Here is a 21,458-nt window from a genome sequence, read left to right on the forward strand (position 1 = left end):
CATGTAGCCCATAAATATATACACCTATTATGTACCCACAAAAAGTAAAAACAAAATATTTTTTAAAAGTAAATGTTATTTCAAAAGCTGTTTAAGATACTGAGCCTAGACTGTAACACAATAGGTGCTCAACAAATGTTTTTTGAATAAATACCTAATACTCAGACATCACAAGTACTTTCAGTTTATTGTGACTTGCAATCTGAGGCCCTGGTAACTTTGGAAGTAAATAAAGCCACATGATAAACAATGACACATCTTTCTCAGGTGTAAATTGCTTAAAGCTTTTACAGCTATTTAAACAAGAGGCAAAATAAAACATTCACATTAGTTTTAAAGAAAAACATCTTTCTTCAAATGTATTTTTTGTTTGTGAGAGCTTACTTGGGGCTATATCTTCAGACTCCCTGTGTTTAATGTTATCTTTCCATTGGTTTCGTGAGTGCTTTGCAAGAAATGTCTAAGAGGTGGTAGGTACATTTTGTGATTGGTGTTTTACATCTTTGTCTGAATAAGAAGAAAATATACCAATCATTAACACCTGTAGAGGGTTTAACTCTAGCTAAAGTCACTTTCATCTAATCTTTTCTGGGCTTCACTTCTTCCAGACTGGAACACTGAGCAGGCATTATCAACATCCCCATTTTATAGATTAGGAAACTTGAGATTACTAAATCTGGGCTAGGGTCCTCCTGGGAATGGGGCAGGGGGAGTGCTGGTTAAAGAAAATTATTCTGACACTTGTTAAACACAATGAATAAATTATTCAACATCACTGCAATAAGGGTCACCACTATTGAAACAGGAGAGAGAAATTGAGCTCAACTCAGAATACAGCAAAGACAGCAAGGGATTTATAGGCAAGGAACGAGCACCGTGTCTGTGAGGGAGGTGACGGGGGACGGAAAATTACTAAGAGGAGACATCAAGGGTAGGAGGATTCTGACTAAAGGCAGGTCAAGGGCTTCTGCAGCAAAGGTGGAATACAGAGAATCGAATCTGATATTAAATATCAAGAGTTCAAGGGTGATCAGTTATCGAGGATGTATGACTTAGCACGATTCTTGCCAATACTTGGGCACAGCCAGGACACAGGATGGTCAACGTTGAGGCCTAGTTGAGAAAGGGCTCAGAGGTACCGAACTAAAGGAGAGCGTCTCTATTCCAGCCTATTCTGACCTCTTTTCCCCGCTTAAACTCAGTGTTAACAATCTGACCTCTTTTATTACCTGATTCCCATGGAAGGGGTGGGGACTGGCAGGCAGCCCGTGCTCTAGGATCGTGAGCAGGAGGCCTAGCTCTCTTAAAGCAGCAATGCTTAATGGGGGTACAGAGGCCGAAATCGGAGACCACCCGAGGAACTGCGGTCCAGAGCAAAACCCCACGGATCGGAACGGGAGCCGCCCCCGTGCCTTGCCCGGCCGCCCGGAGCCGCACTTCTGGGCGGCTGCCGCAGGTCGGGAGGGGCGAGGCCGGCGGCGCTGATTGGCTGACCGCCGCGGACTGGGGTTCCACGGCCCCGCCCCTGCTGCGCTCCCCACGACCGCGAGGCCGCGCGCGGGCCGGTCCTGCGCTGCCCGGCGGGAGGGGCCAGACCCCGCGTTCCTCCTCCCTACCGGTCTCCATCCTTAAAGCGCGAGTCTGGACGCCCCGCCTGTGGTAGAGGGCGCCGGGATCCTGACTGGGAGCAGCTAGGGCAGGCCGTGGCCGGCCGAGGAGGTTCTGAGGCGACAAAGCTGCCGCGGCTGGCACACGAGCGCCTCGGCACTAACCGAGTGTTTGCGGGGGCTGTGAGGGGAGGGCCCCGGGCGCCATTGCTGGCGGTGGGAGCGTCGCCCGGTCTCAGCCCGCCCTCGGCTGCTCTCCTCCTCCGGCTGGGAGGAGCTGTAGCTCGGGGCCGTCGCCAGCCCCGGGCCCAGGCTCGAGAATCGAGGGCCTCGGCCGCTGTCCCGTAGCTCAGGCCTTCGCCCGCGCCGGGCAGCCAGGGCAGAGACGATGTTTGACAAGACGCGGCTGCCGTACGTGGCCCTCGATGTGCTCTGCGTGTTGCTGGGTACGTACGCGCCGCCGGCCCGAGGGGCGTGTGCGCCCGGGCGCGGACGGCTGTCCGGGGAGGGCATTTGCGCAGAGCCGCGACTGGCAGCGGGGGGTGTGTTGCCTGACGCGTGCGCTGCTGCGGGGCAGTACACGGAGGGCGGCTTCTGCAGCCGAGGGACCCCGCTTTGCAGCCTGCACCCCAGCTCCCGCGTGCCCGCCGCTGTCTGTCGCCCGCCGGTGCGCTGAGCCCAGTCCTGCTTAAATGCTGTTCACGCCTCTCCGCTCCATGCCTTGCTCCTGTCCTCTGTTTCCAGTTCCACTCTTAGGAGAGCAGGGTGGGCTCCTCCCCTCTCTACTGTAGAGAAACCAGGTCACTGCCCATCTCAGTACGAAACTGGAGGTTTGATGCACAGGGGATCCTCAGTAGCAGGCGCCAGTGCCTGATTTATCGTGAGAAGCAGACTATAAAAGGCTATTATAAAAGGCCATTAATTTTTCGGCTATAAAAGGCTTGAACCTTCCTAATTAGAAGGCGTTGCCAGATTGTAAATTGTCAGGTTGCAAGTAGGGGTGAGCACGCCAAGTCTAAAGAAGCTTTGGGGGTGGGGGAGGGTGCGGTACCCCAGAACCTACTGTTTCTTTCTCTGCACAGACTTTGCCATGGTGTAGCTTTCCATCTCTTGTGACAGCCCTGCAAGGAGCACTAGACATCCTTGGCTGCAGCAGATTTCACGTTGTCTTCCTGACTGGAAGAGTTCAGTTCTGAGGCTTCTGGTTGCCAGTTATTCCTTTCTTTGGAAGAGAAAGAATTGGAATCATTTGGATAAAGGATGGGCGTTGGAAGGAGTGGTTTTAACCTTTTATGTATTGTATAAGGCAGTTATGCTGTGACCTATTTATATGTGATGGAAAAATCAAAAACAAAGCAAGAGCTGCTGGAAGTTTGGGTAGTCCTACTTATGTTGAAGTAATCAGAATAGTAGTAGTATTGGCAAGTTCTCAGGGTGGGAGATCTGTGACTGTAGCCTCTTAGATGGAGATCTGCATAATGGTTTTTCGGTGATAGGAGATTCCCTTGTTTACTCCAGTAGTTCCTAGTTATTCCCCTCTCCAGTTTCCAACCGGACCATTTAGGCACCTGCAATCTTGTGGAATTCTTATAAATTCTGTTACCTGGTTTTGTCATTGTTGTAAGGAAAATTCCATTTTGTTATCTTTTTTTTTTTTTAGATAGTTTCCTTTGTCACCCAGGCCGGAGTGCAGTGGCACAATCTCGGCTCACTGCAAACTGGGCTCCTGGGTTCAAGTGATTGATTCTCCTGCTTCAGCCTCTCTAGTAGTTGGAATTACAGGCACCTGCCACCACACCTGCTTAAGTTTTGTATTTTTAGTAGAGACAGGATTTCTCCATGTTGGCCAGGCTGGTCTTGAAGTCCTGACCTCAGGTGATCTGCCTCCCTCAGCCTCCCGAAGGCACGAGCCACCGTGCTGGGTCATTTTATCTATTATTATGAAGCATCTTTGTTGTTTCCCAAAACACTTTCTGTTTAGGTCCACAGTGAGTTTTAGGAATTAAGTTTGGGAAAGGGGAACACAATTTTGGAACACTGTCTTTATAAAAACACAGTCCTTTCAGTTGTCCGGGCATATTAATAGTTAAACATATTCAAATTTATTTGCAACAAAAGAACAATTACCTTCATAGAAATGTTACATTAAAAATATATTTTAACTTGGTGTCATTGGAACTTTGTTAAAGTTTGTTTATATTTTAGTGAAAGGAGAGGAAAATGTGCAATCAGAAAAAAATCAAGGTATTTCTAATATATTGAATATTATCCTATCATTTCCACGTGTTGTGCACTATCAGAATTATATATCATTTTCCCCTCTTCCTACTATGGAAGTTTGATTAATTTGTAAAACAACATAATGTTTTTTCTATGGGCCAAACACTTATTAGGATGGGTGAAACATAATACTGCTCTGAGGTTGCTGAAACTAATAGTATTAAACACAAAGCTATATGGTAGACCTGCAGTTTAAAAAAAAATCCTGCAAAGTGGAGGAACTGACATGCAGTACAATTTTATAAATTATGTGTTGTTGTAGCCTGTAGTTTTAACATGATACAGACATCACATAATTATCCTATAAAGGTAGAGTAATTTTCTTGCTACATTGACTTGACAGTTGCAGGAATATGATGGCTCTCAAAAAGATAAAATTGTGTTTGCAACTTAAAAAGTCTTTGGTGGTTTTGGAGAAAGCTTGCTTTGAGGATTTGCTTGTTTTAGAAAAAGGCATTTGATCTATTTCAAACATTATGTTTTTGTATTACTGGCATTTCTCTTGAAATAATTCAGTGTATGATCAAGATGAACTCAGAATTCCCTTTTCCTAAGTAGAAAGTGACCTATTTTACTGACTTTTAAAAATTAGATACGTACGATGACATTGCATTTAACAGCATCAACTGTCCATTACAAACAGTAGTGAAGAAGAACAGTGATGCAGGAGATATGAAACTTTTTTATACTTACTTTTGGAAGACACATGTTGTATAGCAAATACACCTTTCTGGTGGAGTCTGCTGTATTAAATTTGACTTTTATTCATTTTACTGACAGCAGGAGATTGGTAACCTAAAATTGGTACTTGAAGAGAGTTTTCAACTTGTCGTTAATGTTTTCCTTTTTCTGCGTAGAATCTACAGGTAAGAATTGACTGTTAGAACAAAAAGATGATTAAGCACTTCATAAATACAGGGTTATGTGAAAGTGGTTCATAATTATAATGTGAGTATGTTTCAGATTCTGTAATGACCACCCCAACATCATATAGTATAGCCATTTTAATATGATGATGTTACGTGAACCTGTTATACAACTACTTATAATTTTACTGAGAGTGATGTGTGTTGAAGTAATAATTAAAACATGCCGTGTGTGTGTGTGTGTGTGTGTGTGTGTATGTTTCTGTCCCTATGCCATCTTTATCAGTGTGAAACACGACTTCCTCTGTATACATGTTCAAATTATTAGTTCCCTAAGTGGATCTGATAAATCCTTGGAAAAAGAATGAGAATTTTGAGAAGTAATGTGTGTTGGTTCGTCAAGTGGATCTGGTAAATCCCTGGAAAAAGAATGAGAATTTTGAGAGATAATGTATATTTGATTCCTTTCTGAGATTGAGCATAGTCTTTCTCTGGCTCTTTTTATGACTGGTTCTGTGACTATATAACAGGTTTTATACATCATCTGAGCGCATGAGAAAATCTGTACAGAGAATGGTGGTGGGCTGTATGAAAGGGGCTATGTTTTAGCCCAATGTGTTAAACCATGGCCTGAATACAACTTATTAGTGTTTAATTGCTAAGGGTCATTTCAGATTTTAGCCACTATGGCATTAGGCTGCCAATTAATGGACACTGAGTTCATTAATTTATTCCGTGCCTATTGATTGAAGGCCAGCTTCGTGCCCAGTACCATGTTAGGGTCTAGGGATACAAAGATAAATAAGATAATCCCTGCCCTCAAGGGCTCAGAGGCAATGAAGAATAAATAAACAAGAGGTTATAATACATCATGGTAAGTACGATAATGGAGGTTTGGAATATGTTCCCTTTGAGCAAAGAGAAGGGCCTTGTCTTAGATCTGCTGCATTGCAGATAAACGACTTGTCTGTTTACTCTTAGAGATGCAGAAAGGTCAGAGTTACCTGGAATTACTCATAGCTTCTTCTTTTTTTTTTTTCCTTTTCCAACTTGGTATAGGGCAGTAGGAACCCAAGTAAGTACCAATCTTTATGACTTACTTGTGGGTGGTCCCACAATATCTAGAAGATTTAGATGGAACTGACAAAACTTTCTATATACCTGTGTTTTGCTGTTTGACAATCATTTAGAATATCTTTCTGTGCTGTGTGTGTTCCATTTGCCCTTCCAGATCTTTTCTCCACTCTGCTCTGTGGCTCTGGGAAATGACTTCTATGGGCTACATCAACTGAGCCCTTCCTTTTTGGTTTCAGGTTAGCTTTGCCCAGTGGGATGGACATCAGAAAGGATCTCCCTAAGAGTTAGTTCCCTCTTGCTGGATTTAGTCTTGCCAAAGCTGTTCAGTGAGTAGGGCACAACTCGTATTCAATAATGGCCCTCTCTGCCGGCCATCTACAGTTATAGATCTTTCTGGGTTCTGATAACCCTTCCCTACCCACTTTAGACTTGGAAATGGTAATGGCTTCCTGATGTTGCTAACCTAGAGGTACCCCACCGTGTCTTGCTATTTTCCCTAAACCCTGCCTGTACCTTTTGAAATGGTTCCTTCATTAAATTTTTCTGAATGCTTCATTTGAGTATGCTGTTTTTCTTGCCATGATCCTACTGATAATGTTTATTTATATCTAAAACAGGTTTGAGGTAGCTGCCCTTTCTGCATTAGACACCAATTACAATTGTCCTTAGTGGCAAATGCAGACAGGAGCCCATGGGCTGCCATGCTGGCTTTCTTGGGAAGGAGAGGGTTATGGTTCCCTCAGCATGTTCCAAATGTGGTATCATCATTATGTCAAATCAAAGTCAATGGGTGTACAGTAAAATCTGGCAGCAAAAGCATTTGCCACCAATGCTAGGTGGTTGTGGGGTCCCCGTTGCTTGTTTTACCCCAGTAATTATCTCAAATACTGATGCCATTTGTTATCACCATAATGCTGACATCGTTTTACACCTTAAGGATACGTCTAAGGAGCGGTCCCTTTGTTAAGCCTCAATCTGGGTCCCTTCCTCAAAGGGGGAAAAAGCAAGTATTTTGGGAGGATTCTCACTTGCTAATAGTCTCCAGCATTTTGTGCCTTCCCTTTTCTCCTAATATTTATTTGTTCATTCACTCATATTCAGTACACATTTGTTAACTATATCATAGATGCTGGACAGTGTGTTAGGCACTGAAGATAAAAATAAGTAAACAAGACATAGTACCTGTCCTGACCACTTGCTGTTTCTTCTCTTTAAATTCTGTTAGACTTCTAAACTTCTTTTGCTTCTGATGAAAGTTTGTGGGTTTTGTTTTTCTGTTTTTTCTCTCTATTATTCTAGCCACAGAGAGAGGGAAGGAATCTCAAAAAATGAACAAAAATTTGTCAAACTGGGTCTTGGGTCAGTCTAGAATTTTGTTGCAAGGCTTTTTCTTTCTTTAATTGGGTAGTTTGGAACAAAAGCAGCAGCCTGGAGAAAATTGCTACTATTTGGCTCTAGTTGGTTTTATTCAGTTGAGTTTTAACTTAAATTTACCTTACTTGGAATAGAGTATAGAAATGTTCAGAAAACTTTCCCCTTACAGATTTTTATGAAATGTAAATTCTTCTTTTATATTAACTTTGAATTACATCCTTTGGAAACTCAAGAATGTGCTATGGATCTTCGTTAATCTCTTTCTCATTTAGTCATTTTTGGCAGAGCTCTACCAAACTTTCCAATATGTTACTTAGTTTGGGAAATCATTCTGATTCTTTTGGTTAAGAAATTGAAGTTAAAATTGTCAATGTATGCCATATTTTTTTTAAAAAAGAGAAGTTGGCTGCAAAAGTCACTAATCTCCCAGATTTTGAGTGAACTGATTAACATTTCAGTTTTTTGGCAAAAAATTTGGAATGTTAATTATCTACTTCCTCCTAATTTAGGTGCCTTAATTCAACATTTGAAATGGAAATATACAGTCTGTACAATCAACTAATTAGGGAGTTATAGAGATACTGTCTTGTCTCTTTTCTTCTTTTCAAAAAAACCATTTGCTATCCAGAGATCATGAATGCTGGCTACAAGTAGCATTCTTATCTTTCTATCCTTCTTTCTTCTTTTACCTTCCTTTTTATTGTTACTCTTTCCTCGCCACCCTACTTCCCTTCCTTCTCTTCATCTTCCCTTCAGTCTTCTTGCTGTTTAGGTTTAATGTGCAAATGGTTCAGGCAGGTTACTTTTTGCTCAACTGAAGCTAGTCTAAAATTAGGGGCCAGGTGTGGTAGCTCATGCCTGTAATCCCAGTACTTTGGAGACTGAGGTGGGAGGATCTCTTGAGCCCCCTGGAGTTTGAGACCAGTCTGGGCAACATAGTGAGACCCACCTCTAATTTTTTAAACAAACAAAAATGATAAAATTGGGATTGACTTATTATTTATAAACTATGAAAAACTAGTCTATGTTTTTCTTTAAAATGTTAGGCAGCATAGTCTGGTAATGAACTATGGATTCAAATATTAGCTCCTCCCTTCAGCTGTGTGACCTTGGGTAAGTTTCCTCTTTGTGCCTCTGTTCTTTAGCTATGTAATAAAAGTACCTATGATTATCTTAAATGAGTCAATATGTAAAGTGCCTTGCACTTAATATACACTATATATGTTTGTTAAGTAAAATAATCCTCTATAATCCTACCACCTGTAACATAATAATTGGTAGAAATAACATCAACTAGTTTTGTATTAGGGACAAAAACACAAACTTTACAATGTTTCTCATGAGTACTCATGGAATGCTTTTCAAACTAGTGTTTTATTAGTCATGTGTGAAAGCCATATACATGATTTCTAAGTAGTGGTAATTCCAGCCATGGTGAAAATTGATCTGTATAGGTCTGTGGTAGAAGCGTAATTAAACAAATGGAAAAACTGTTATTTTATACAGTGATAAGTCCTGAATTTCAGCTTACTTCAGAAAATGGAGTTAGCTACACTCTAGTCACTTTTTTATTGCCGAGGTCTTGGGAGTGATTACTCCACTTATAAAAAAAAGTAGAGTTAATATTTCTAAAGCTTTTTTTTTTGAGACAGAGTTTTGCTTTTGTTGTCCAGGCTGGAGTGCAATGGCGTGATCTCGGCTCACTGTAACCTCTGCCTCCCAGGTTCAAGCGATTTTCCTGCCTTAGCCTCCTAAGTAGCTGGGCTAATTTTTGTATTTTTAGTAGAGATGAGGTTTCACCATGTTGACCAGGCTGGTCTGAAACTCAACCTTAGGTAATTCACCGGTCTTGGACCCCCAAAGTGCTGGGATTACAGGCGTGAGCCACTGTGGCCAGCCTACTATTCCTAAAACTTATGAATGACCTTCATTGTACATCCTCATTTGTATAAATTCTGTTATTTGAATTGCTCTTTGCAATTAAACAGACAGCAAGGAAAAACTGTTGTGTAATACGTCTCTATATCCTCTCTCTCTAAACCAAGCTTGTCCAACCCGTGGCCTACGGGCTGCATGCAGCCTAGGATGGCTTTGAATAGGGCCCAACACAAATTCATAAACTTTCTTAAAACATTATGAAATTTTTTTGCAATGTTTTTAAAGCTTATCAGCTATCGTGAATGTTAGTGTGTTTTGTGTGTGGCCCAAGACAATTATTCTAGTGTGCTTCAGAGAAGCTAAAAGATTGGACTAAACTCCGCATCTAAACTCTTGTTTTTCAAACATTTTGACATATGTTAAACTGAAATTGTTTTTAATGTTGTGTGAGCACAATGTTGTTTTAAAGTATTTGACATTGCATCATTTTTTGTTTATTAAGAACACATTATTTTCTTTAATACAATGCTAGGAGCTGGAAATACCAGTGTAAAAAAGATAATATCTCCATACCAGTAATATAAAACAATTACAGGTGTTTGTAAAATCTATGACAGAATTAATGCAAGATTATAAGAAAGTTAGACTTTTGGGGACTGCAATCTCAATGAAGGCTCTCTGAAGAGGGAATAGTTGAATTGAGAGGTATTGGACTTGAGATTTAAGGAGCAAAATGAGTTGGCCATGGAGGAGCTGGGGAAAAATTCCAAGCATAGGGAGGAGCAGGTGTTGAGGGCAAAAGGAGAAAAGGGCATTTTGTCACAGAAAAGAGGCCGATGTGGCTGGAATATGGTATGTATCAATGGTATTTTTAATAGTGAATTTTGTAACTTTTTTTTTTTTTTTTTTTTTTTTGAGGTGAAGCCTCGCTCTTCACCCAGGCTGGAGTACGGTGGTGTAATATTGGCTCACTGCAGCCTTGCAAAATTCTACTTCCAGGGTTCAAACAATTCTCTACCTCAGCCTCCTGAGTAGGTGGGATTACAGGTGCCTACCACCATGCCCGGCTAATTTTTGTATTTTTAGTAGAGACGGGGTTTCACCATCTTGGCCAGGCTGGTCTTGAACTCCTGACCTCATGATCCACCCACGTCGGCCTCCCAAAATGCTGGGATTACAGGTGTGAGCCACTACGCCCAGCCTATAACTTTTATTTCTAAATGTCAGAATGGATAAAAATAATAACTGACATTTATGTAGTGCTCTCTAGGTTTTGTGTAGCCTGTGCAGTCTTTCAATAACTCTCTCAGGAGCTTGGTCATCTGCATTCTGTAGATGACGGAAGTGAGGCCTAGGGAAATTGGGAAACTCAACCAAGGCAACCCAGCTAACAATGGTATAGTCAGGAATTAGGAAATGCATTTTTGAGGATTATAACTTTTGAATGCAGATTAACTAGTCTGTATTTTGGAAAGGTTGTAATAAATGGAGAGAGTGAAGTGGGGATGGCTAATGAGTGCAAAAAATAGAATGAATAAGGTCTAGTATTCGATAGTGCAGCAGAGTAATGATAGTCAATAATTTAATTTTACATTTAAAAATAACTAAGTATAATTGGATTGTTTGTAATACAAAGAATAAATGCTTGAGGTGATGTATACCCCATTTACCCTGATGTAATGATTAAAAATTGTATGCCTCTATCAAAATATCCCATGTACCCCATATATATAATTTATGATGTACCCACAAAAATTCAAAGTAGGCCGGGCCCGGTGGCTCAAGACTGTAATCCCAGCACTTTGGGAGGCTGAGGCGGGTAGATCATGAGGTCAAGAGATCGAGACCATCTTGGTCAACATGGTGAGACCCCGTCTCTACTAAAAATACAAAAAATTAGCTGGGCATGGTGGTGCATGCCTGTAATCCCAGCTACTCGGGAGGCTGAGGCAGGAGAATTGCCTGAACCCAGGAGGCAGAGGTTGCGGTGAGCCGCGATTGCACCATTGCACTCCAGCCTGGGTCACAAGAGCGAAACTCCGTCTCAAAAAAAAAAATATTCAAAGTAAAGAAAAAAAAGGAGAAGGTGAGAAAGGCAAGATTGTGGGAATTCATTGGCTATAAAAACAATGATTATTTTTGGTGGCTTAAATATTTTATAGCTATCTTAGTTGTATGTTTATTACGATGTAGTTTCAGAGTCAGTTTCTGCTTCCCATCTTGAGTGTGTCTACTGTCTAAAACAGGCACTTGAAAGTCGGGTGCAGTGACTTATCCCAGCACATTGGGAGGCTGAGGCAGGAGGATTGTTTGAGGTCAGAAGTTGCAGGTTGCAGTGAGCTGTGATTGCACCACTGCACTTCAGCCTGGGCGACAGAGCGAGACCCTATATCTATAAAAACAAAGAAGAGGCACTTCAATATTTCGTATCTCAGATTTTCAATAACTATTAAGCATTAGCAATGAGGTTATATCATACTGGAGGATGTAACTAATTTCCCCTATTCAGTGATATGCTCAGACTTTTTCTTCAAATAGCATTGTTGTTATAGGCATTCATTTCAGGTTTTCACAGAGGAGGAAGACCTTTATCCTTCCCTGTATTTCAAATGAATCATGTGTATGGAGTTCAGAGTTACAAAATAGAATGCATTGGTAATGCATTCTAGCAAATATAGTTAGAACCTCGTGATTTAGTCCTCAGTTGTCACTACTTGGAAATGTCTCCTGAGTCTTTTTCAGGGTGGGGTGTCCAGGAAAATGACGTAAAGGAAATGTGTAGTGGATGAGCCCTTCAGTTAATTGGCAACTTGTTAAACCAGGTTCTGCCTTGCCTTTTGGTTCATTTGTGTCAGTAATAGGAGAGATGAGTTTGCTGCTTGGTGTTACAGAGGTAAATGAGAAGAGAAGAAAGCGTTATTTATTGACTGCCTAGTATATGCCTTTGGTAAATGTTTCACATGAACTCATGTAATCATCACAAAACTCTGAGATACATAGTATTAGCCTCATTTTATGCCCTACTTATCACTGGAGATACCAAAAATAGGTATTTATTTTTTGATCAAGGGAAAAATATAACCCATGGATTTTTAATAGCTATTACTTATGGTAGTAGACAGACTCATAGGAAATAGTGATAAAACTGTATGATGTTATCAAGAGCCTGTTAGCACTGAAATTACTAAGAATGAGTTAGACAGGGTCACCATCCTCAAGAGGTACACAAAGCCTTGGAAAGAGAGAGAGACAGGTTTTTTAATCAAGTCTTTTTTTTTTTTTTTTGGAGACAGGGTCTCACTCTTGCCCAGGTTGAGCGCTGTGGCATGATCACAGCTCACTGCAGGCTTGACCTACCAGACTCAAGTGATTTTTCCACCTCAGCCTCCACGAGTATCTGGGACTGCAGGTATGTACCACCATGCCTGGCTAATTTTTTTTTTTTTTTTTCCAGACAGAGTCTCGGTCTGTCACCCAGGCTGGAGTACAGTGGTGCAATCTCGGCTCACTGCATCCTCTGCCTCCTGGGTTCAAGAGATCTTCCTGCCTCAACCTCCCTAGTAGCTGGGATTATAGGTGTACACCACCATGCCTGGCTAATTTTTTTATTTTTTGTAGAGACAGGGTTTCACCATGTTGACCAGGCTGGTCTCAAACTCCTGAACTCAAGTACTTGGCCCACCTTGGATTCCCAGAGTGCTGAGATTACAGGAGTGAGCCACTGGGTCCGGCCCCAGTTAATTTTTGATTTTCTGTAGAGACAAGGTTTCACTTTGTTGCCCAGGTTGGTCTGGATCTCCTGGACTTAAGTGAACTCCTGGACTTCCAAAGTGCTGGGATTACAGGTGTGAACCATTGTACCTGGCCTGAAGTCTATCTTTATTTCAAAACAATTTCCCCTGAAACCATTGCTGTTGCTAGACAGCAGAGATCATGTAAACTTTTGGGCATATTACTTTTGGCTACTGCTAAATTCTGAAATAATTCCTGTAGATAGTTCACAAGGATATGAATCTATCCACATTAATAGGTGAAAACACTCTAATATGGGTGCTTAGGAAGTGTGTGGCACATGATAGCCATTCAAATACTTGTTATATGAATGAGTAGTAAATATACTTGAGTCAGCCATTCTTCCAGGGTTTAAAGTCTAGCTCCATGTTACTAATTTGTGTGACGTTGGACAGGTCACCTCAACTCTTTATGAGTTTCCTCATCTAATGAGGGAAGAGGTGATGCTAATAGTGACTTCCTCATGGTGCTATAAAATTAAATGAGATAATGTATGTGAAGTGTTTGGCAGAGTCCTGGCCTGCAGTAGGCAGTCACATGTTTTTGCCATTTTTATTATTATTAAGCTAATAAATCAATTTGGTACCATGGACACAGTCTGCTATTTAAAAGTGATTTCATGTGTTGGTGACTTTTTTTTTGAGATGGAGTCTCGGTCTGTTGCCCAGGCTGGAGTGCAGTGGCATGATCTCAGCTCACCATAGCCTCTGCCTCCCAGGATTCTCCTGCCTCAACCCCCTGAGTAGCTGGGACTACAGGCGTGCACCATCATGCCTGGCTAATTTTTGTATTTTTAATAGAGATGGGGTTTCACTGTGTTGGCCAAGCTGGTCTCAAACTCTTGATCTCGTGATCCACCTGCCTTGGCTTCCCAAAGTGCTGGGATTATAGGCAGGAGCCACTACACCCGGCCGACTTTTTTGTTATTGTTGTTTAATTTGTCCTAGCTGCAGTTTAAACAGTGTTGAAGTCAAAACTTGGTTTGTATTTCAGTTCCTAGTGCCCAGATCATGGTGGAAAATGTTTTAATTACTTCTAACTTATTTCTTTCTGGAATCAGATACCTCAGATCTTCTGATTGTACTTCTAGGTGAACAATATTCCTGCAGCTTATAGGCAAGGTACCTAAATGAAGTTCATGGTTGAAGAGAACAGCAAACTAGATATCGAATAAATAAAGAATTGTGTGAGGTGAGAGCATGGTTTGAATAGTAATAACTTCTCTTAGTCCTCAGCTTCTAAAACATGAAGATTTTATTTCTTGACTATAAATTTGTCAAGAGCTAACTTAAAGTACAGGTTGAATGAGCTAAACATTACCACTTCTCATCATAACTTCTTTTGATGAATAATTTATCCTTTATTCTTTCTGTAGGGTTTAAGAAGATGTATGTAATTATTACAACCATTTATAGTGTTCTGGGATTGTCGTAATTTTAGGTAACTGTCTTCTTCAGAAAGGTAACTTGTTAAATAGATGACTAATGTAATTAAAATTCATACTTTTATACTTTTTTCTTTTTTTAGATGGAGTTTCACTCTTGTTGTCTAGGTTAGAGTGCAATAGTGTGATCTCGGCTCACTGCAACTGTAGCTCACTGCAACCTCTGGCTCCCTGGTTTAAGTGATACTCCTGCCTCAGCCTCCTGAGTAGCTAGGATTACAGTCACCTGCCAGCACACCCAGCTAATTTTTGTATTTTTAGTAGAGATGGGGTTTCACTATGTTGGCCAGGCTGGTCTTGAACTCTTGACTTCAGGTGATCCACCCACCTTGGCCTTCCAAAGTGCTGGGATTACGGGTGTGAGCCACCGTGCTCGGCCATTTTTTTCTTAAAATTTTTTTAAAAAGACACTTTTAAGAGAACATATCAATTTGATCTGGAAAATATCACTAGCATAGTTATGCAGTGTAGCAGAGGGAAGTGACATTTGTCATGTTTTATTATTTTTCAAAGGACATGAATAAGAGAAAGGAGTTTTAAATGTGCTCCTTTCCAACTATTGTCTCTGTCTAACACAGTAGCCACTTGGAGAAAAGGTTTCTTAAATTGTGATGTTATCAAAACTTGTTAGGCAGGTTACGGATGATGCTCAACTTTATGGCTAGTGTGGCTATCTGTATTAAAATTTACTTTATATTCCGCAGTATGAATGAAGTTCTCAGTGTTGCCATTGAATATAGTCTAATTATAGACCAAATTTGGTATTCAGAACCAAATCTGAAAACCAGTAATTACCCTCTGTGAAGTTAAGTTTTTTCATGGATTTCCCCCACTTCCTTAGGATTTGACATTGTAGATAATTTTTTAGTTAGTGGCAATTAGTTTGAACCCTTTATTTAAAGAGTTCAAAGTATAATCTAGTAGTAAAAACAGTTGGTTTAGAAGTCAGATTCTGGTCTTGCCTCTCCTGTTCTCTGTGATCTCATGGACAAGATCCCATGGCTGCTTCATTTACTGATACATAAATTATAATGAGAATAACGTGTTCCTTGTTTATCTCTCAGGATCACAGTGGTAAATGAACCTCACTTTTAAGGAGAGTCATCTTGCAGCAGTTGACAAGAGTGGACTCAGGGTAGGAAGACAAAGAGCACATGGTATATAAGGGGCTATTTTGAGCCACTGCAGTGGGCTTGTGGGAGATCAGTTATAAAGTTAGCTTGGCTAAGAATGGGGTGTTACTGTCAGCAGAAAATAGGAAAAAGTTGAAAGCCAAAGTATTTAGAAAGTGGTAATATAGGAAAATGAGCCCTGACACAAAGTAGTATAGGCCTCCTGCCTGGCTTTGGTTACATATGTTTCTTCTGATAAGAAAGGAGACAGAGATGAGAGTAGGAAAAGCAAAATTGAAAAATGAGAAAAGGCCAGATGAGGTGGTTCACCTGTAATCCCAGCACTTTGGGAGGCTGAGGCAGGCAGATCACCTGAAGTCGGGAGTTCGAGACCAGCCTGACCAACATGGTGGAACCCTGTTTCTACTAAAAATACAAAGTTAGCTGGGCATGGTGGTGCATGCCCGTAATCCCAGCTACTCGGGAGGCTGAGGCAGGAGAATCACTTGAACCTGGGAGGTGCAGATTGTGGTGAGTAGAGATAGTGCCACAGCACTCCAGCCTGGGCAACTGCAGGGAAACAATGTCTCAAAAAAAAAAAAAAAAAAAAAGAAAAAGGAAGAAAAGAAAAAAAAAGCAAATATTGCCAGTAGGTCTGTTTTTGCCTTGCAAGAACACCTCGAAAGAGAATGAGGCTTTTTTGAGAGGAAAGAGGATTAATCATGAGGACATGCTTTGGAAGGTCAGAGATTGGAATACAGTAAAGAGATTGTGGTAGAGATTTTGAGTTGCATTAAGTCTAGAATCACGTTGATAGTGATTTACATTGCCTGAAGTAGGGAATTTGCTCTTTAGGTTGGTCAATTAATTAGGTCCATTCAAGATTTGCTAGAAAAAAGAGCAACTCACTTGAAGAACTTGTGGTGGTAGCTCTTATTTCATATCCTCATATGTTTCATGGTTAAGAATGAAATATTGGGCCTAGCATTGTAACTCAAACCTTTATTCCCATCACTTTGCGAGGCAGAGGTGGGCAGGTCACTTGAGCCCAGTGGTTCAAGACCCGCATGGATAACATGGCGAAACCTTGTTTCTACCAAAAAAACAAAACAAAACAAATTAACTGGGCTTGTTGGTACAGACCTATAATCCCAGCTAACTTGGGGGTTTGAGGTGGATCACCTGCACCTGGGAAGGTTGAGGCTGCAATGAGCTGTGATTGCACTCTAGCCTGGATGACAGAGTGAGACAGGGTCTTGAAAAAACTAAAAAAAATATATTTGATTTGGAAGATAGTGTAATTTGGTTGAATATTTTGTAAATTAAACTTGTAAAAGCAGAGGAGTTTGAAATTTTGAACTGTCAAATCAAATAGAATTGTAGCATAAGTGTTATAGTTGATATAAGGGTAGCCATAATCATGTTTTAGTGAATTATCTTATAGTGAATTATAAGAGATAGACATATTAATACTTTCTGCAATAAATAATGTAAATGAGTACTATTTGAGTGGGCTACCGTTATATATTTATGTAAGCTATAATTACCCAAAGAACAGAAGAACAGAGTGTTGTACCATTTTAAAGAGCTTAGAATGCTAGGATGATTCTTACCTCGCAATTCAACAGAATATTTTGTATTTTATTAAGATATGAAATAAATTTCCATTTATTTTTACTATTATATAGATATTATGCAGAATTCTTTTGTGTTCATGGGGTGCATAAAGGTTGAGTATGGACACCGCAAACATACAGGTCTGAGTTTGAATCTCAGTTCTGTCACCAACTGCTTGGGTACTCACCTGAGTTTACAATTTCAGTTTCTTTATCTGAAAAGGGCTGTGTCTTCATTTGTATGTTCTCCTTGGCCTGTGGCCCACTGACCGTCACAGTAGACATTTGTTTACTCCACAAATATCTGTTGCTCATATACTGGGTGCCAAGCACTGTTTTAGGTAATAGAGATACAACCAATCATACAAATAAATATTAAAAATGAACCAATAAGTACTATAAAGGAGAAGTGTGGATGCTATGATAGTTTATAATAAGGGGTCTAAAAAAAGAATTGCGTAGTTTTTGAAAATGATTACTTTGGCTGCAGGATAAAATCATAGATTAGAGCTAAGAAATAATGGATTTAGGGATATCAGTTAGGAAGCTGCTTTAACAGTCCAAGTGAGGTAGATAGTGAGATGAAAGAGGTGGTGGTGACTGATGGTAGAAATGGAGAAAAGTAGATACATTTCAGCGGTATTTGGGAAGTAAAGGATACCTGTCTTGGTGACATGTTGAAGGTGGACTGTAGGAGAGAGAGAAATGTCAAGAAAAGTTCTGAAGCTTCTGGCTTGTATAATTGAACATATGTTGGTTCCTGCCAATTATTGAGCTGGAGAATGTTAGATAAGAACCTGGTTTGATAGGAAGGGGGATGGGGAGGAGATAGTTTGGTTTGGGTCATGTAATGTTTAAGATGCTTTTGAAATATTTAACTGGAAGTATCAAGTTCTCATTTGGATAAGTGGTTCTAGGGCTCAGAGGAATGGTCAGACTTTTGAGAATCATTGGCATATTTGTGGTAATAGAAGCCATGAGAATTGATGAAATTTCAGGAAAAAGTTATGAAGTGAACAGGGAAGAAGATGTACTGGGCTTTGACAAACACTGACATTTCAGATTGGCTGGAGGAAATAAAGACCACCAAGACTGAGAAGCAATACCTTAAAAACCAGGAGAGTGTTTCTGGAAATCCAAGTGGAGAGAGTGGTAATGATTTACATTCTCCTGAAGGGTCAAGCAAGATAAAGACTGGAGAGTGTCCATTGGGTTTAGTTACACGGAGACCATTTATAACCTTATGTAAAGCCATTTCAGTAGTGAGTTGGAAGCTGAAAGAAATGGAAGTCCCTGGGTATAGATTATTCTTTGAAAAAGTTGAATTGAGAAAGAAGGGAGAATGTGGTAGCTTTAGGGAGAAGACACTCAAATATTGACTGAGTGAATACATGTGCAACATGAACCTCCTTTAGAAAATAACAAGCACAGGCTAGCTGGATCATCTCTGAGGAGGATGGGAAGAAGGTCTGTTAGGGGTATCAGTTGAAACATGAATAGTCTGGGATGTTTTTCATGGTTTCCTATGATGTGCCAGATGGGGGAAGAATAATCTTTTGGGAAGGAGAAATGTCATTTTTAGAACAATGGTATAAGAATAATTGACTGCCCTTAGGGAACTCTAATTGCTGAGAATTTGATACATTGTTTTTCAACTATCCCTGACAGTTGGAAAGAGTCTGGGATTTGGAGCCTGATATTCAAAATTTCATAATCTTGCTTTGCTATTTCCTTGTGCTAGGTTGCACAGTTGATGATTTAGCCCTAAAGAGCTTCAGTTTCTTCATTTGTATCATGGAGTGAATACTGTCTACTTCACAGATTTGTTAGGATTAAATAAGAATCTATGTAAATAAAGTAGCTGGTGTTGAGTAGGCCCTCAGTAAGCTGATGTCTACCTGTCCTCTTTTCTTGCTTCTTGTGGTAACAGTTGTTAATTGTGTAGCTTCAGCATTGTAAGTTTGCTCTTAGCCTCAAAGGAATAATTTGTGGGAATCCTTCCTTCAGTTTATCTTCTGTGTAAAATAACTTGAATGATACAAACATATGTTTTTGGGGAAATGGAAATATGATTTACTACTGTAATAATCATAACCAATAAATAAGTATTTTGACAGACTTTTTTGGCATGTATGTTTTATATTTGTGTGCCTTTAAAAAAAAATGTGTGTATTTTAAACAAAGCTTACCAATTTAGATATGCCAATTTGGTAACTTCCTGCCAAAGTAAGAGTTTTTATGTTTTCCTTCTGAGACACACCTTAGTATGAGTTTATTTTAGTTTCTGGACCCTTGTCATTTGCCATAACTTCAAACTAGACATGATGGACCTACATAAATTCTTTGAAGATTTAAAATTTTTTTATGGTGGGAGGATATGAACTTTGAAAAGCAGTTGAAATGTCAGGTCTGGATTTTATTTAGTTGTTTAATTTTTTTGTTTGTTTTGAGACAAGGTCTTCCTCACTCTGTTTTCCATGATCACAGCTCACTGCAGCCTTGACCTCCAGGGCTCAATTGATCCTCCCACCTCAGCCTCCTGAGTAGCTGGGATTACAGGTGCATGCCACCACACCTGGCTAATTTTTTTACTTTTTTTTTTTTTTTTTGGGGGGGTAAAGATGTGATTTTGTTATGTTGTCTAGGCTGGTGTTACACTCCTGGGCTCAAGTGATCTGCCTGCCTTGGCTTACCATGCCTGTAATCCCAAAGTGCTGGGATTATAGGCATGAGCCATTGTGCCTGGCTATTTAAAATTTTGTTTGTATTTTTGATTCTCAAATTTTTTTTCCTACACATATTTTAAACACTGAGATAACTAATTTTATACTAAAATGATTGAAATGAAGTCAGTCTGATTTCAGTAAGTTTGATTGCTAAAGCAGTCTCCTTAAAGGTGTTAAAATATGCTGTCAGTCACCACCCTACACTACCTCTATCTCCCAGGCTGGAGTCCAGTGGCACAAACATGGCTCACTGTAGGCTTGACCTCCTGTGCTCAAGCAATCCTCACATTTCAGCCTCCCGAGTAGCTGGAACTACAGATGTGCACTGCCATGCTTGGCTAATTTTTAAAATTTTTGTAGAGTCCTGGTCTCACTGTGTTATCCAGGCTGGGCTCAGGAGATGCTCTCACCTCTGCCTCACAAAGTGCTAGGATTACAGGCATTAGCCACCACTCCTAACCTGTGTATGAATCTTTACAGAAATTTATTACCCTATTTTTATAAGAGCATTAAGATTTGCCAGCTTTATTCAAGAGTTAATATAGGCTGGGCACAGTGGCTCATGCCTGTAATCTCAGCACTTTGGGAGGCTGAGGCAGGGGGATCACCTGAGGTCAGGAGTTTGAAACCAGCCTGGCTAACATGGTGAAATCCTGTCTATTAAAAATAAAAAATAAAAAATAAGCTGTGGGTGGTGATGCCCACTTGTAGTCCTCGGCTATTCAGGAGGCTGAGACAGGAGAATCACTTGAACCCTGAAGGCAGAGGTTGCAGTGAGCCGAGATCGTGCTAGCGAGACTCTGTCTCAAAAACAGAAAAAAAGTCATAGTAGAAAACATATACTTGTTATTCTTTGGAATATGGGCCTTACTATGGAATAGGAGAAATTACTTCTTTCCCACTTTCTAATAAGGGAGACTTCACTGGTTAAGGGAATTTTGTGGGTGGAATTGCTAAGACTGGAAATCTCATTGTTGGTTCAAAGAGAGAAGAAACTTAACCATATGTTCTCACCTCAATATAGGATGCTTTGTTTTACAAGCTTAAATAATATCTGGACAAATAATATCTGGACCTTTGCAGGTCACAGGTTCTTTAAAGACTAAATAAACTCTGTAGAAACTGCTTCAAAGGGGAGCCTCCTCCTTGATTCACTGTCCTGCCTTGTCTTCTGAAATTTACTGGTTTTTGACAAGCCTTTGAAGAAAGACCACTAAAATACAGTGTTGTTAATATTTGATGAGGTGTTCTTGTACATCTGTTACAAATTTTCCAAGTTAAAAATTACTTTTCCATTAGAGGAGCTCCCCATACCTTGTTTCTTTCCCCAAAGGGGTGGGGGTGTATGCGTGTGTGTATGTGTAGTTTATAATTTATTTTGCTCTTTTGACTTTGGAAACGTAGTATTTCCTGGTATAGATTTGGCACAATCCACTTTTTAACTCCAATTTTTAGATATTTGAATGTTGGATGGTATGGAATACTGTTATTAATAAGTTCTATGTTAGCTTTTTTCTTTTCTTCTTTTTTTTTTTTTTTTTTTGAGAGAGTCTCACTCTGTTGCCCAGGCTGGAGTGTAGCATGATCTCACCTCACTGCAGCCTCTCCCTCCCGGGTTCAAGTGATTCTCCTGCCTCAGCCTCCCAAATACCTAGGATGGTGCCTGCCACCATGCCCGGCTAATTT

At 40.3% G+C, this 21,458-nt stretch overlaps 1 protein-coding gene across 7 annotated transcripts in view; it reads left to right on the top strand.

The window, feature by feature from the left end:
- Positions 1 to 1,658: 1,658 nt before the first annotated feature.
- The window catches only part of PLPP1 (phospholipid phosphatase 1), a 99,173-nt gene continuing 79,373 nt past the window's right edge, over positions 1,659 to 21,458 (top strand). For 2 of the 7 annotated variants that reach the window (XM_078365500.1, XM_078365501.1), the window contains exons 1-2: positions 1,659 to 2,053; positions 4,668 to 4,753. In XM_078365500.1, the coding sequence (XP_078221626.1) occupies positions 4,723 to 4,753 (31 nt within the window). In that variant the 5' untranslated portion in view covers positions 1,659 to 2,053; positions 4,668 to 4,722. Of the gene's footprint in view, positions 2,054 to 2,085; positions 2,373 to 4,667; positions 4,754 to 13,964; positions 14,066 to 21,458 lie in introns of those variants that run through there. The other 5 variants (XM_008992061.5, XM_002744965.7, XM_078365502.1 and 2 more) reach the window with 4 other exon arrangements.

This window comes from Callithrix jacchus, chromosome 2, assembly GCF_049354715.1.
Source record: "Callithrix jacchus isolate 240 chromosome 2, calJac240_pri, whole genome shotgun sequence".
Classification (NCBI taxonomy): Eukaryota; Metazoa; Chordata; class Mammalia; order Primates; family Cebidae; genus Callithrix; species Callithrix jacchus.